At 40.6% G+C, this 17,995-nt stretch overlaps 1 protein-coding gene across 1 annotated transcript; it reads left to right on the plus strand.

Annotated features, from left to right (window-relative positions):
- The first annotated feature begins 14,072 nt into the window (after positions 1 to 14,072).
- On the plus strand, positions 14,073 to 14,486 carry LOC121464068 (ubiquitin-conjugating enzyme E2 N-like). The gene has a single exon (XM_041676695.1). It carries the CDS (start codon positions 14,073 to 14,075, stop codon positions 14,484 to 14,486), a length of 414 nt encoding a protein of 137 aa, XP_041532629.1.
- The last annotated feature ends 3,509 nt before the right edge of the window (positions 14,487 to 17,995 follow it).

Consider the following 17,995-nt stretch of genomic DNA (forward strand, 5'->3'; position numbering starts at 1 on the left):
TTGAGTGTTAATACGTGAGAATTTAATTCAGTTTCTTTTCTGCAAATGTTGGGTTTATATACTTTGGCTATTTTTACAATAACCATTGGTCCTCTAAAGAATCAGAGAAGGTAGACCCCAACCTATGAACCAGTATGCCCAGAAGTTCTGGCATCTTACCCAGGTCCACCTTCTATGTGACTTTACAACCATTATCCATTTCACATTTACTATTTCTTCAACAGCATTGAAATGTATGTTCCTTTCCCTCTCCTGTGTCCTGCCTCTAAATTGCATGCTCCCACCCCTTCCTCCTCCAGTCACTCCCTCTTGCTATTGTATTTTATTCACATGGTTTTGTCATAATTAATTACACTCCACCTGTCAATGCAGTTAAGCCATCACTTTTTCTGGAGTGTTTAATGACTTAGTTGGAGTGAGATGCCCTCCTCTGTACTCAGCATTAAACAGAATTGTTGACGGTCTGTAGTTATGTGGTAGCCCCTCATGAGCAGGCTATGAACTTACTGCTAATCACTCTTTTAACTCTTGAATTACTAGCATCTAGCTTAGCATCTAATATAAGACAAACACTTTAGAGTTCTTATTTATTTTTCAGTTGTTATTTTTTAATGTAAGCTTTATTTCACAGACAGAGATAGTATGTCAAATTATCCAGTTCAGGGCCATTGTGATATTTTTTTAGGTACGTGTATTCGCTGCCTAACAACCAGAGTTAGATTCCCAGAGTTCTTTTCTAAGTAAATGAGTTTTTCTGTCAAAGAAATCCAGCTATCCCAAGGATAGAGAATGAGAACACAGTGATAAAATGATGTTATTTTCTCTGTGGTAATACTAAGAAACATGGAGGTTGCTTCAAAAAGGGAAGGAATATACACATGTGTTCTCCACACATAACATAAACATCTCTAGTTAAAATTATCATATGTGTTGTTTCAGAATGTGACAAATGTCTTTGGACTTTAGGGAAGGCATAACTTTAAAGAAATGACCAACGCTCTTGTCCAAGATGCGCCAATCTAATAAGTGTTGATTAGACACTCACCGCCACCCTCACCACAAAGTAATTGCAATTTTGAGCAATATTTAAAAAAAGTTTTTCCAGCATTGAGATGACTCAGATGTTAAGTAACAGAAAAGCACATATGAGTGAGTGTGCCCTGAGAAACCTCAGCGGATGATGACAGCTGTAGCCACTTCAGTCACTTCCACGATCCCACATGCCCTTCACGCACGCTGAGCTATGTACAGCCTGCCAGCAGGACGCTGAAAGTCTTTGCAGGCCCTGCATTTGCACGGAGAACCCTGAAACACAGAGGTGTCACAGATCTGGATATCCCAGTCTCGGGAAGTGGTTAGTCTTATGGTTACAGTAACAGCGAGTGGTGGACCACAGTCCAGACCTGCGCCTCTGATGTTGTTAAACTCCAATCCTAGGGGGAGCTTTTCTTCTACTGTGCACAGGGCGGGCTTCTCAGTGTTAGCCTGGGAAGTCTCTGCCCACTGAACAAGTATTTCTTAGTAAGAGAGCTTATCTTAGGAGGCAGAAATACCATAAAAATAGACTAGAAAAAATAGAGAGGGGGAGATAAGCTTGGTTTGTTTTTGAGACAGCTTGGTGATTCTGTGCTGAAAGAGTTAAAATAGTGAACACTGGAAAACAGGATTTAACAGTGCTCTGGTCCTGGGGCATGAGAACCCAGGGTCCCATGCAGGCAGCACACTCCCTGCCCTTCCTCTCTTATCTATGTTGCTCTTGGCCTATTGGTTTTATTCTTCCTTATGATAAGCTGATGTCTTCACACAGAAGACTGACAGCGAAGGGTTCACAACCTCAGAGCTTCACACCAGAGAAGGTGAATGTATTCCCCCCACAGCTCCAAGACCCTGTAACTTAATCCACCTGCTCAACACTTAATAAATCATTGTCGCCAAGGAAGAACTATCAAGATTCGCCCCAACTTGAACTGAGTCCATTCCTTTGCCCAGTCATTGAACTCAGTGAAACAGCTGAGGTCAGGAATACAGAGGCAAGCTATGGAAAACACAGGATGGAAGGCAGAGAAGTGGGCACGGTGCACAGCAACAAAAAGGGAGGGGTTGAGGCAGAAGAAAAAGTCATCATCAACCTTAGTAACCACCAGCACAACACTGATTTCGTGGGACGTTATGTTCTGAGTCCTTGATAAATGAACTTGGTGAACTTACAAGCTGGGGACCGCCTATATCTGAATAATACACGAGGGGGGAAATAGACAGACAATGGCCATGGGAGAAGGTCCATCATGTCCGTCACCATCTGGTTTTCCCTTGGAGAACAGGCGTGCCTTTCCTCTGGGTTTCTGGTTGTCCTAACTCAGGCTGCTTCCTTAGTTGATTGGCCAAAGCTACTGCCCTTTAGCTCAAAGCCCAAAGTCAATATGAGCATTGGCAGTACCGGGGGATGGGTAGCACAAGGCCTCCAATGCTCAGGGAACTGAATGAAGATAGCATCTACTTTACCAGGATATAAGACATTTGTGTTCTCTTATTCATAATGCAAAGATCACCCATATAACATCGAAGCTTAAGTTGATACTATACACATGTATATATGACATACATGTCACACACACACACACACACACACACACACACGCATTCTAAGATCCTTGGTCCCAAGCTCATATTAAAGAATTCTCTGTGATGAAATTTCTGGGTGTGATTATCCCTATATTATATAGATACCTTTCTTAGGAGAATAACCATATAGAAACGATGTAGTATATTGTTTATTTATTTTTAGGTCAATGCTGAAGTTACATAAACACACCTCAAAAGTCTTCCCATGTTCACCTGGACCCACAGCCCTGCCATGGGGCGACTGAGGAAGTCCGTCAGCCCTGAAGAAAGACCTTTGTAACAGCAGTGGGAAAAGTTGCTCGGAGATTCTTGGCAGAGGCGTCTGGAAAGATTTTTTAAAGCTATTTTGTGCAATTCTTTCACAAATGTTAAACAAGAATTACCAAGCACCAAACAAAAATTGTTTCTTAAAAACGCATACCCCACCAAGCCTGATCAAAATAGAGTTCCTCACAGCTACAGACTTGAGGCCACTTCTTAAGGAAAATGTTTGCAGAAAAAAAGGGTGGGGGAGTATTTTTGTTTGTTTATAAACGTTTTAAGCGTCCTTCATTTTTGCTTTATTTTCGTTTGTTCTCCCGCTGTGGAAGAATGTTAGGATTTCCTAAGAGCAGACAAGCAGCTTGCTTTCCATTGAGTCACTTCGTGCAGATATTTCAGTGTGCAGGAAGAGAGGGTTGGGAAAGAGGATTACCCTTCCTATCCCTGGCAGGGCTCAGCCACTCGCTGGAGCATCTGAGGTGACAGCATGGTCGACAGAGACTGGCATGTCTTTTGAGTCACACACAGCCATACACTTTCAAGCCTCAGAGTGGAAGAGTCTTGCTTGGGAACACTTTTGCACCAGTGTTAACCAAGTCAGACTGCTTCAAGGAACAGTCAGCACTTACTGGAAGTGGCCTCAGCCTGGAGCTGAGAGGAAACAGGTCACAAAGCCTCACCCTGTCTTCAACCTTTTTTTAAGGCTGCTGTGGGATGCAGATGTTTTGTTATTTTCTTAGCTGCCGGTGAGAACCCCACTGAGATTTACATCTGCTTTGTTGCAAAGCTAAATTTAGCCTCATTTTGACAGTTTACTTTGGCCCCAAGTCATTTCCGTTAGTCAGATACCTTTAACTGTCCAGCTCATCTCATTGGCATGGACAGGGGCCATAGATGGAATTGAAAAGACTCATAGATCTGTGTGACTATCGTTTGAATCCAAAGAAGTGACCTCTGGGGACCCTGCATGGGCTGAGCCTATAACCTTTCATATTTTCCATGATTGTCTAACACCTATATACGCTGTCCCTTTGTAGCAGTGTCGCTTCAAATGATCAGTTACTGAACATATTGACATGATCATCACCAAGTGCCCAAAGGAATTGAGTGGAATTGCTAGGTATCAAATAACCCAATGGTAGTGTAATAGCTTTAAACCGGTTTCTTTTTAGCTAGCTGAGACCAAAGAGTGGAGAAGGTATACTATACATCTAAGACTTTAACTTAGGGACCGTAAGCTTGTTGCTTCAGTTTTGGCAAGACGTCACAATTTGGATGAGGTCATTTCAGTGATCTGCAATTTCTCTCTCTACCATCTGTGTGTAAATTGAATGCTAGCGTCAGCGACAGCCTTGATATCCAAGAGCTCGCCTCCTAACAGTTATTCTGTGATATACGAAAAAGTCCTAGGGGTTTTCTCCAACTGGTGGTTCCTAAGTTTGCACCCTGCCAGGAAGTCACACGGGAGCGAGTCTCCTTCAGTACTGTGGTAACGGCTTACTTGTATGAGCCTTGTGGCTTTAGTTTCACAGACCAGAAGAGGAAGAGCAAGGAAGGTGAGTCTTCGAGAATGATCGAGGAGCTCGATCCAGAAGTAATCTGCAGCTGCTGTTCTTTGGAGACACAGTGGCCCCCAACCCCTCACACAGCCAAGGCTAGCCCTGAACTCCAGAACGTCATCACCTCCCTACTGCTGGGAGGAAATGTTTCTCTATCTTCTTCACACTCTACATACTGGAATCCAGTCATATCCCCTGAGTGGATAACTTCCTGTGTTAGCCAGACTTTTCACTGCTATGACCAAATACATAAGAAACAAATTAAAGGGAGGCTTATGTAGACTTGCAGTTGTAGCGGCTGCTGACTATAGTTCACTGCTTTCCTTCCCGTGGGCCTGAGATAAGCCAGGAGAACATCACTGAAGCAGACCTCTGTGGAGGTCGCTGAAATGCAGAGATGTGACAGGGGCAGGGGGAGACAGGATCAACATCTCTTTCCTTCAGTGAGGTCTCATTTGTCACAGTTCCCCAACTGCCGACAGTCCGTTCAAGTTTGGAAAGAGTCATGTCATGAAGCTAATGATTAGGTCAGAGAGCCCTTGTGTTCTTGTCCCTGGAAGTGTTCTCACAGACACCCTCAGAGGGAGCACTTTGTGCTAAATGGGCTCATCATGTAGCCAATTTGACAAGAAGTGTTAACCATGGCACACCTCCATGTACTCTGAATATTAGCTTACAGTTCTACTTCACGGATGGGACACGAAACTTTCCCGGTTGAAACTTTCCCGGTTTTCAACATACCTGGGAGCAGTTCTGAGATTCGATTACTGAGCAGGCTAGCAGCTATAGGACTGAAGTCTCAAGAGAATCAACTAGGAAAGAACTAAAGGCCAGGCCCTGGTGCAGACAAATCTAAACCTCGTGTTTGATTTTAGGCAGCCCTGGCATGGACAAAAGCGCCAATATGGAACCGTTCAGCTCAGAACCCCGACCTCTCCGACCTTTCTTCACAGGACATCATCATTGCTGCTCAAGGACCTGGGTCTCCTTCCCAGACATAGTGATACAGTTGTGTTTAATCACAGCAAGGAGGAGGAGGAGCCCTCAGCGTCCCTCGAAATTTTTACTTTGCAGTTCTGGATTGGCTTTTCTTTCTTTCTTTTCTTTTTTTTTAATTTTTATGTTAGTGATTATTTTTTTTCTTTGTTTTGTTTTTAAAATGAAAAACAAACACATGTGGATCAAAGTCTTATTTTTATGGGGCGTTTTCCAGAATCTATAAACTATCCATGAAGATAATTCTTCAAACGCAAAAATAATTCCAACGGAATAAAACAAAGCTTTGGACTTTTGCCCATGTTGTCAAGGACAAAGGCGTGTCCCTTAGAAAACTCATTTCTTTCTATAGCCTGGCCTCATGACTTGAAAGTGCCTGGTGACTTATATCAGCTGCCAGTCTTCCCAGATTCTAAATTCTAAAATAAGGATTCTTCAAAAACATACCAACACTCTCACACCAAGAAAGAAACATGCACACATTTCTGAGAAATTAATAGCAATCAATAGTTATTAAGGATTTCTTTTTTATGAAGAAATGTTATATTTATGAGTAGTACATATAACTGATTTTAAATATATATATATATATGTGTGTGTGTGTGTGTGTGTGTGTGTGTGTGTGTGTGTGTGATCCTCCCTTCCAGATAAAAGTTACCGTGTTTACAGATGAAGACCTAAAGAAAGGCTAGGTGAAACACTATGTCAAACACATCTAGAAAAATAAACCACTCTTCAAACCTTCTATTTTGGGTATAGGGCCAAGCAGTAACATAATAGCACTGTCAGTCACCTGCAAACAAAAGAAAAACTGAGAGGAAACATTTGTAAAGAAAACAAAGCATTCACCCTGGGCATGGACAGACACAGAGCCACATCACGCTCCTCCACTATCAAGATGTCTCTTTCAAATTCTCGGACATGAACTCATCATTGTGTCTTTATGATAAAAAAAGAAAGCAGGACTAAAAAACGACAACTTTTCTTGGAACAATAAGAAAATGTAAAGCTGTGACTTCTGGGAGCATGTCTCGAAAGTTAGGACTTGAAGGTTCATTGCCCTGGTTATGAAATCAAAAGGTGATTGTCTTTAGGATGAAATTCAGACATTTTACTCTTCTTCCCTGGCTTTGCATCTAGGTTCATGAGACTAACATTTTTCTTCCGCCATGGTGTGCTGTTTTACGATGTCAAAATCGATGGAAATCCCTCCCCCATGGACCAGAACCTCTAAACTGTGAGCTAAAGTAAACCTTTCCTTTTTATAAGTCAGTTGCCTTAGGTATTACATTATACTGGTAAGAAGCTGACTAATATATTGAGGTTGCAGAGAAAATGACCAACTATAAAACTAGTCAAGTCAATGGCTTCTAAAAAGGACAGCTGAGTTCTGCTATAGCAACATCACGTGAATAGCAGTTTTGATAAATCGGTAGAGACTGATCTGAACAGACGGTCAGAGAGGGACTTTTAGTGGCAGTCATCCTGTAGGCCTTCCTTTGGCTTTGATTTCTAACTGCTCACATTGTTCTGGTGGTAAGGAGACAAGAAAGCTCTCTTCCTGGCACTTGTAAAGGAAGAGCAAGGCTAGGAGCTGGGGAGATGACTCCATTGGCAAAGTGCTTGTCACACAAGCATGGCCTCCCAAATTTTAAACCCTGTAACCTGTATAAAAAGATGAACACAGCATGCTCCTATAATTCCATCACCAGAGAGCCAAGTAGAGACAGTGGCATTCATGAGGATTCCTGTCAATCAGTGAGTACAAGGTTCAGTGGAGAACCTTGCCTTAAAAATAAAGTGGAGAGTGATATAGGAAGAGATCTGATGATGTCAGATTCTGGCTTTCACATGCATGGGCATACACATACGCACACGCGCACACGTGCATATGCATATACACACTAAGAAAGACAGAGCAAGATTAAAGATTAATTCTGCTTAAAATATTCTTCACAAAATCTGTTCTATTCAGCAAGGGAAAGTAAGCCTTCCTCAGAGCCTTATCTCTTCTGAGAGAAGTGTGTTTCTCTTGCCCTGTCACTCTCTAGATTTGATTTCACTTAGAAGGACAAAGGCCGGTAATAAACGCAGATGAAGATCACAGCCCAGAAACCCAGACCTACCAGACAATGAAACTGTGCTAATGAAGGAGGCTGTGTATGTAATTTGTGGGACTGTGTGAGTATGCATGTTCTTGCATAGGCAGGTTAAGGCCAGAGCAGGGTATCTGGTATCTTCCTCAGGATTAAAATATTATTTCCCCAAGCCATGTGTGGTAGCATACGGCCAGCACTATGAAGGCAGAGGTCTGTAAATTCAAGTCTAGCCTGGTCTACATAGTTCCCAGCCAGACTTAGATTTAAGTCAACAAAGATGACAAAAAGAAGAACTAGAGAAGTGATTAAAATGGCCTGTGAGGCCACAATAAAACTTAATCTCAACACTGTCTATTCAAACTTAACACAGTATACACATCGAAGACCTGTTTAGGTCAGTTTCTCGTTTTTCATGCTTAATGATAGACTTTCAGCAACACACTCCAAAATATGCTAAAGGTAATAAAACTCCAGTCCAAAGAGACAAAGTAACTCTCAGGACTAGACTCAGATACTGCTGAGATTTTGAAATTATCAGACGGGCCTTTAAAAATAACTATGATTAATATGCTAAAGGCCTTAATGGAAAAAAGTGGATAGCATGCAAGAACAAATGAGTAATGCAGCCAGAGAGATGGAAACTCTAAGAAAGGAAAAACCAAGAGGAAGTGTTCAAAATCTAGAACACTTTCAGAGGAGCGAGGAATGCCTTTGATGGGCTCACCAGTGCAGGGGCATGGCTGAAGAGAGAAACACTGAGATTACACATAGGTCAATAAGTTAAACAAAAAAGCTTTTACAGACTGAAATGAAGGCAGAATGGTGGGAAGGGGAGGGAGAAGATGCCCAAAGATGACATTCTGAAGAACCCCATGAATGCATCTCTCTACCCTCCCTCATAAATACAAATTCTCTTAAGTAAACTGTTTTTAAAATAGACATTTCACCAGAGTGTGTCGTTGGGTTATAGTCTGCTCCCACCTTTCCCTCCCAGGCTCAACTTGACAGATCTTCCACCCTGGGCAGAGAGACCAGGCTCCTGGGACTCCCTCTCTAACTTTCCCCATCAAGGTTTACCCTGTTCTAACCAGGTGAGTCCATCAACAGCAAGTCTTGTCTTTTGCACTCCAAGTAGAAAAGGATGCATTGTTGATGAGTTTAATCAAGACTTCTACAGCTACCCAGCCATACTCCACTCCAAGGCCTCAGGCGCTTGAGATGAAGACAGGCCCAGTCCACGCTCCACATCTCATTTGTAGGGAAGAGTTTGATTATAGGAAAAGTGACAGGCAAGGCAAGAAGCTGGAGGCTACCCCCAGCAGTACCCAGAACAGCTGCTCATTCACTGAGCAGTGAGAAAAGGGGCTTCTGGGGAAAATGTTCTGTAGCTTTCTTCAGAGGAAATAGAATTTATTATTTGTTTGTTTGTTTGAAATAGTATGGGAAATTCAAGTATATGGGAATAATTCAAACTACTAGAACTACCACCAACACACCAGTTCTGTAGAGACAGAGAAAAACACAGCTAAGAATGCTTTACTGAGTCAATGTTGCTAAACAAGTAAAGATATTTCCTTTACTTATTTATAAAAAATTAAAGAGATCAGTGGATAAGTAGCCACTCATGTCCATACCCGTGTAAACAACCTCTGCTCCATGTTCCTGTGAGTCATCCTGATTAAATATATTGAGACAGACAGGCAGACAGGCATGAGAGAGGAGAGAGAGAGAAATGAAAGTAGGGCATGATGGACTTATTGGGCAGAGGAAGGACATAGTACAAGAGGCCAACAAACAAGGGAAGGCAATGCTGGAAATATGAATATGACCAAAATACATTATACACAATGTGTATATGACAATGCAACACAATAATTTTGTGAAAGTAGTTGATTTAAACTGTCTTTCTCTCTGTCTGTGTTGCACTCATGTCCATGTGCCTATGAGTGTGGGTACCCAAGGAGGCCACAGTCATTAGATTCTATAAAGTTGGAGCTATAAGTGGTTTTGAGTCACGTGGATGCTGGAAATGGTATAACATGTCATCTTGACTTCTGAATTGCTGAAGACCCCACATTGGGCACCATGTGTTGAAGATCAGTCTCAATGAAATTCGTACGTTCCATAGTAGGAGTGTGATGATTAGAATTATTAAGCAGAAGGAACATAGATATAAGAGAAATAAGAGACAGAAACTGAGAAAAGCATCAGGAGGGACATTCAGTGAATACTGAATCCTGAATCCTTTATTTTCCACATGCTTATATACTTCACTCCAAAGGGGAGGGTGAATGCGGCAGACTTTATTAACATGATATAAGGAATAGACTTGAATTATCTCATCTTTGGTCCAGGTGGAGCAGATCTACTTCTATGCCCCAAATACCAATTAACCACACCCTAGGTCAGAATCTCTTGTTTGTAGCCGCATCTGTTGTCAACAACTTTGAAAGGGTAAAAATAAGCTCGGACTCTCTGCTCTCCAGTCCAGGTGGAACAGCTTCACATCTGTGGGTTCTCACACTGAACTATCTCTTCAGTCCAACATATTTTTATGTTAAAATATACTAATCTATTCTTAAAGCATAGGGTGGTTTTAGTGGTTACACACAACCAACTTCAACCTTCAGCCCTGAAACCTATCCCAGCCAAATAAACGTTATTTGGTCCAGACTGTTGAACAATTATTTCCCTGTTTTTTTTTAATTAGATAAGCCCATCTGTTATTTTTGCAGACTAATAGGTCACACCCAATGGAGGAGACAGTTGGACATGGAGATTAGGAGGTAAGGGGTAGCAAAATAAAGTCATTGCTTAAACTGTTATCCTCACAGAGACCTATACAAAGCCAAGACTTGGCTTTTCCAGTAAACATATCAAAATCTTCACATTATGGGAGAAAACAGAGCTCACTAACATGGATTAGTAACCACTAAAAACAAATAAGCAAAAAAATCAACAGAAATAAGCTTCAGAGAGCAGAAAGTTAAATCATAACCATAAGTACTATATTAGCTATAATGCTCATTCTTTAACAGAGGATGACACAGTAAAGCAGGGGTTCCCAACCCTTTAATATAGTACATGTTGTGGTGACCCTCCCAACCATAAAGTTATTTCATTGCTATTTCATAACTGTAAGTCTGCTGCTGTTATGAATCGTAACCCCAAATTATGAAATTATGAAATGTGACCCCAAAGGGGTTGCAACCCATGGGTTGAGAACAACTGCACTAGAGGAACTACTATGTGCTACCCACACAGAGCCATGAGTAGACATAGGTAGCAGAGAGAGGCTGAGACCTGAGAAGGTGCAGCTATCAGTTACCAGACAAAGACCTCTGAGCAGGCAACCAGTGTGCTTAAGGAACTGAAGGAAGCCATACTCACAGAAGTAAAGGAAGATATTACTGCTATGGTTCATAGAACACATAATAATGTGGTCTTTGTGCTTGTTCCTTACACACCCTATAACAAAATTAACTTCCTAAAGTCATGTGTAATGTCTTTGCAGGTAGAACACTGGAGAGGTGATTAGGTAAACCCTGCTATGGGCCCTCATAGCATTAGGGGCTTGGTAAAGAGAAGAAAATAGGCTTGTATTAGCAACCTTACTCTCCCTTGCTCTGTCTTCTGGCCCAGCAGGAAGGCCATCACCAGATGTTAATGTTATGCTTTTGGGCTTCTACAGAGATAAGCTAAATAAGCCTTCTTTCCTCTTTATAAATTTACCTACACTATAGTACTCACTTACAGCAACAGAAAATGTACTTAGCTGAATGGAAGAGAAAATATATAAGAAAGAACAAAATGGAAACATCAGAGTTAATGGGCAATAATCATAAATTAAAAATTGTTTAAAGGGGCTCCATAACAGATATGAAATAGCAACACAAGCAATCGGCAAATTAAAAAAAAAACAAGAATAATACATGCATTCAATTCAAACAACAAAGAGAAAAATTAATAGCCTTGGAGAAACAGACACCCCTCAGTATTTGTGCCAGCAAATACTTTACAAAAAATAATAAAATAAGAGAAATGACCATAAAATGTGTGAAATACAAAACATTTAGAAAATCTTAATTCTGTACAACCATGCCCAACATACATCAAATGATGAGATGATTTCACTTGCATTTGTTCTTATTTATTTATTTTTTGATTTTCGAGACAGGGTTTCTTCGTAGCTTTTTGGTTCCTGTCCTGGAACTAGCTCTTCTAGACCAGGCTGGCCTCAAACTCACAGAGATCCGCCTGCCTCTGCCTCCCGAGTGCTCGGATTAAAGGCGTGCGCCACCAGCGCCCGGCTTGCATTTATTCTTATAAAATGTTTTCTGCTGTTATCTAGATAGATAAACTTTTAGATTTACATCTTATACAAATGGCATCCTGTTTTATAAGGCATAGTTTTTAGTTTTATACCCGCCATTACACTTAAAACCTGCTGACTGTTGTGGTATTTTCAGCTCTTTTCACTTGCCACATCTTACTAACTGCGATAAACATCTCCATCATCTTCAATACCCATAAACACTGGCACAGTAAATACCACAGGGGATGCGAGTCCCTCTGGCATTGCAAGCCTCAGAACAGGATTGTTGACTCATAAGGAATAGATGGATTTAATTAGACTAATATATTAATTATATAAAGAATTATGTTTTTCTCATACCCTCCCTCTCTCTCCACTTTCCCCTTCCCTTTACATTTTCCTGCCTCCTATCCCAAGTGGTTCCCTTATGTTTTCATCTCTCCCCTCTCCCTCATAACACATTATTTTTCCAAATTTCATATGACAGAAAACATGATACACTACATTTTGCCACCTTTATTCTCTCTCTATTCCTCTTTAGGCCCTTACATTTCTCTCCATTTTCATTTCCAAGTGCATTTTACACACACACACACACACACACACACACACACACACACACACACACTTGCATGAATACTTAAGGTTTTATTTCACATATGATAGAAAACATGCAATATTTGTCTCACTGGGATTAAGTTTATTAACATGATAATTTCCAATTCCAACTTTTTCTGTTTTTGCAAATGACACTATTTCCTTTTTCTTTATGGTTGAATAAAACTCCACTGAGCCCATATGTCACATTTTTTTTCTCTGATCATATGTCAGTGGAAATCTAGATGGGCTTTTTATCTTGGCTGTTGTGAGTGTCATAGTAGTAGTAGACATGGATGTGCAATTATCTCTGTGCTATGTTGACTTCCAGACCTTCAGGTACACACTAGGGAGTTTCATAGGTAAGTCTGATTTGTGGTTTGTTAATTAATATTCATACTGAATTTCATGGTGACTTTACTAATTAATATTCCTATTAGAAGTATAGAAAAAAAGTGCTAGTTTTAATTTCCCTAGGGTAGTGCTTTGCTTGTCCTAGTTCTTATAGCAGTTCTGCCTCAAGCCCATCTAGTGTTGTGCATTGTTGGCTCAGGAAATAACACTCAAATGTGCCTTTGCAAGAGCTTCTGTGGTCATCTCTACCTTCTTCCAACACAACTTCTTTTACCCATACATGTCTAATTTGGATATTTAGCACTTACAAACTCTGCATAACTATACTCAAGGGAGGCTTTTACTTCAAGACAAAAGCATCATAGCAAGAAAAGATAAAAACAAACTTCCAGAAATCTGAAGTATATTGACAGTTGAAACTCCCTTGGGCTCTGCCTGCACACAGAACTTTGAGTATGGTCTGAACCATAAATATATATGGGATTGTGACTTTAAATGGTACCCTTAAAAAGTTCCACTGTCTTTTTGAGTCAGAGCAGGCTTATCAAACCTGGTGCTTAATCGCCAATAAAGAAGAGAAACTTGAGATTTGTTCGGGGTAGTTCAGACTTAAACAGCACACCATAAATAATGTTGATGCTGTCTTAGTCAAGAGTCACAAACACCCAAACCTCCATGTACCCACAAAGGTTAACATTCTAGCTTTGACAAATTCGATTCCACGCTTGCTCTCTAGTTCTTGGTCAAAGCAGGTCCAAGTTGCTCAGATGTATGCCTTCTCTTACACGTATCTACAGAACAAAATAAATCACAACTACTTGGGTCATCTGCATCACTAAAGAGATGTGTATATACCTTTGGAGAAACATTCAGTTTGTTCACAATTCAGAAGAGATCCCAGTGGAAATTTGTCTGTAACCTTCCTTGACCTTAGCAAGCAGGTTACCTTCTTCTTCCACTGCAATGGGCACTTCAGAAAGGACATCTATGGATTGATTCAGTAGAACAATCAAGTCACAATTAACTGAATGTAGAAACTCCTCTGCCCTATCATGTTCAGTTGAAAAACTCTTTATAGACTTTCTAATTTGATGTCTTACATTTGATGATTATCAATATTATCATGAGTTTAGTTTTTTTTAAAAAAAATACCCTTGAAGTAACCTCATTAATTGTGTCTGCCCTACATCAAAAAGCAATTCCATGACTCGTGCGTGAGGTGAGTAGAGCCAGAGATAAGAACTGAGGCTGAACTCATAATCTGACAAAATGGCCAGGCTGCCCCACAGGATCATCAAGGAAACCCAGTGTTTGCTGACAGAATCAGTTCCTGGCATTAAAGCAGAACCAGATGAGAACAACACCCATTATTTTCCTACAGTCATTCTTGGCCCCCAGAATTCCCCCTTTGAAGGAGAGACTTTTAAATTTGAACTATTCCTTCCAGAAGAATACCCACCTAAATACGCACCTAAAGTACATTTCATGACCAAAATGTGCCATCCTAATGTAGACAAGATGGAAAGAATAAGTTTAGATATTTTGAAAAATATGTGGTCCCCAGAAGTGCAGATCCACACCATTCTGCTTTCAACCCAGGCTTTGTTAAGTGCATCTAATCATGATGATCTGTTAGTTAATAATGTAATTGAGGAAGGAAGACCAATGGAGCCCAAGCCATAGAGACAGTGAGAGCGTGGGCTAGGCTACGTGCCAGGAATATTTATCGGTCAGATCATCAAGTTGTACATCACTTCTCCTGTTTGGCCAAGGCTTCTCCCTCTCTTTGTTTGTTTGTATCTCATGAACACAGTCTTCATCTTTGGCGATTACATGCACATTGGCAAATCTATGTCTTGTCCTGATTCACTGTTGGAAAGCATGAGCAGAGGCTAGAAGTGTTGTCCAGGTGGCCGTGACATGTTTAAAAGGAAGAACTCTCTGCTTGGATTCATTTCCCTGACATGATTAAGTAGAAAGCATATGAATGAAGGTAGCTGTAAGGATTAGATGCCTGGGGTATGGATGTTTATTATTATTATTATCATTATCATCATCATCATCATCATCATTTAGGGGAAACATAGTTTTATTTTAATTTAATAATCTTCTTCCCCCTCCTCCATCTTCCCATCTTTTGGGCTCTAATTGCAGTGGTTAAATGTGACGAACCTGTTTCTTACAATATGCTCTCCAGCCAATTCTAACTTTAGATGCTGTAGATGGACAAGCTTGACTGTTTGAACTGAATTGGGAACATTAAATAAACATCATAGCTCTCACTAATAACATTGTGACTTTGCTGTCAAGTGTAGATTCTCTGGCCCTCTCCCCAAAAATGAAAAGAAGAGGAGGAGGATGAAGAGGAAGGGAAAAGGAGAAAAAAAGAAAAGAGGAAGAGGAGAAGGGAAAGAAAGAGGAGGAGGAGAAGAAGAAGTAGAGGAGGAGGAGAAAAAAAAGTTTGTGACCATTTTGTATTTCGGGAAACTTCTGTGAATCTTAAGCTTTATTAAAATAATTTTTTGTGTTTTTTTTAAAAAGGCAGTTCAACTACAAGATCTGTTACTATTACAAAAGAAGCCAGAATTACAATAGTATCCCTTGGTCTTTCTAGGCACAGTGACCCTACATGCATACCTCAAGGGTCTCTGTTGATTGTCCAAGACCCTTGTGAAACTAGCTATCCATTGTGCATTGCACCACCAGGCTTTATTGGAAGAGGTCATTGATGAGTCTTATTTTAATGAAATACCCATTTTTTTCTAGTGTGAAAGCAAATTGAGCTTAAAAGACTTCTTCATTTAAATAGCTTCCCTGTCAGGTACACATCTATGTTTTATCTATGCCAGTCCTCAACAGTTAAGAAGTACAAAAGTAAGTTGTGCCTTTTATTTATTTGGGAATTTCCATTCATTGAAGGAAATTATAAGCATTCAATAATCTTTCTCTGTGCTTCTGCTACCAGGATCCCAGGTCATGTTCTGGAGCTTCTACTGTTTCTATCTGAAGATGCACACTGCATTTTCCTATCTGTTTAGTAGCATACCCTTTCCCATCTGAGTTCTCTAGTGCACTGACCTGCTGTCGGTAGGGGATACTTGTCCACTTTTTCAATACTTATCATCTATTTGGGTATTTTATCTATCTTTCCCTTTATCCATAAATAAAGTCCAGTTTAATGATCCAATCCAAGCCAATAATTATTTCTTTAGAATGTTCTTCTGTATTTTAATGAAAGAAGGTTTTACTTATCCTGAGAAGATCAAGCTAGTGTCATTCAGAAATCTTGCTGTGTGTTTTGGCGTTGTTGGTTTGTACACTAAATGGGCTCTTGACATAAAGTAGTCATTGACTAAACTTTGAGCTCTTATCTTGGACACAGAATGGTGGATTTTTGAGGACAAGAATGAAATCAATAGAGCCATTATCCGCCTCCAGATTGAATTTAGTTTAATAAGTGTGGTCATTGTAGATTTAAACTCCACAGAATCCGGTGCTTTTGAACCCATGTTAAAATATTCTTTGATTGAATCGTATATAAATGTATAAACAGGAGTCTTAAGTTGAAATAATTTTCTGTTCTAGGCTTCTATGATGTTCAAAGAAGTTAACTTCAGGCATCAGATAAGCAAATCCAAATCCAGAAGGAAAGTCTAAACCTAGAAAGACCCATTGGTTGTAAGATCAGATCGCCTTACGAGGGCCTAGAGCAGTATTTAGTCTCTGCTGTTTCTGTGACACACAGGACTGTTTGAAGCTACAGTCCAGCCTCTGATGGAGACAGTTGTATTCATCTTTTTCTTTCTCAAATCACCATGAGTGATGGTTCCATGACTCTTCACTTTATGGACCTTGAAAAACAACCCCACAGTGAAGTGAAAATGGGTCCAGGTTTCTTCCAAACCCAGAGAAATGCCTCAATGAGCAGTGCCACTCCCTACTCCATTGTCCTCTTGGGAGTTCACAAAGTTTTTCATAACAACATACAAGCCAAGTTCCTTTCATCTTGCTGTCATCCAAGGTCCATTTTTCAAAGCAATTCCTCAACTCCTACTCCCAAAATCCTAGCTGTGGCCGCTGGATGGCAGTAACAGACTTTGTCAGAAACTCCTGTCGGCATTAACAGCAAGTACCCACAAGATCTTCCCAAACCACCATCAGTCCATTCAGATAATGAGCATTCAGGATGGACCAGCTTGGCTCAGAGCCCATACTGGGTTTGGGGAGATAACATAAGGGTCTGTACATTAGAGCTGTAACTAGAGATTTCTCTAGATGCTTGCCAGTCTTTCTAATGTGGTTGCAAAGTCGTCACATGAATGGGTCCAGGGAAATCTATAGATCTCCTCCTCTCCGGTATGTTTAGTTAAATGGGGGAGAAAGAGCCAAAATTCCTTTGTCAATGGATTTGAATATGGAAAGACTCACTGTTTTGGCATCACTGAGACTGTAGAGATGAAATAAAGAATAAAGCAATGGACACCCACAATTTACACTTAGAAGTTTCCCCTTTGAAGTTCCATATCATTTCTGACTGACCTCACCGCATCCTGCTAATGTAATTACACTGCCCATTAACGGCTAGCCTGTAGGTTTAGGTAAGAGTACCTAGCAATCTGAGGAACCGCCTAGCCTACAGACCATTTCACCCTTACCAAGGCAAATGACCCCCATTCCTGGCTGAAGAATGGGAAGGGAGGGATTTCAAGAGGCTCCCAAACCCATTAGGAGTCAGAATCCAAACCCTGAACATTTTAGGTTGATGTAGGCTCTGAGGACACGTTAATTTCTTCTATTATGTAAAAGATTCAGATGTTTAATCCATGAAGTCTGAGAGCCATTCAGTGAGACTGCTGTTGTCATTTTAAAATCAAAATTTATAATTAACAAAGGATTTCAATAATCTTTACAACAGCATGTTATAATCTTCCCCACCCTGCTCTCCTTTTTCCTATCATTTTGAATCAGTCCTAAAAATGCATTTTATCTGTTATACATGAATTGGCTCGCTTCTTCTAAAGCATCTAATCTTTTCCCTGTCCTCGTATGCACTGGAGGGGAACTGAGCAAGGCTGCTGTCTGTCCTAGAATCATACCGTCTTTCCATCAGCACAGGCGGTCACTGACCAAGACACCGGTTTGAACCAGAAAACTGCACAAGTAACCTTGCAGGAAACCCCCCCCCCAACCCT

The sequence above is a fragment of the Microtus oregoni genome, unplaced genomic scaffold (genome assembly GCF_018167655.1).
Source record: "Microtus oregoni isolate MIOR12 unplaced genomic scaffold, Mior012 000001F_ref0000356, whole genome shotgun sequence".
Lineage (NCBI taxonomy): Eukaryota > Metazoa > Chordata > Mammalia > Rodentia > Cricetidae > Microtus > Microtus oregoni.

What these genes read in the sequence shown, in the direction of transcription:
- LOC121464068 (XM_041676695.1), top strand. Translation starts at nt 14,073, where the DNA reads ATGGCCAGGCTGCCCCACAGGATCATCAAGGAAACCCAGTGTTTGCTG.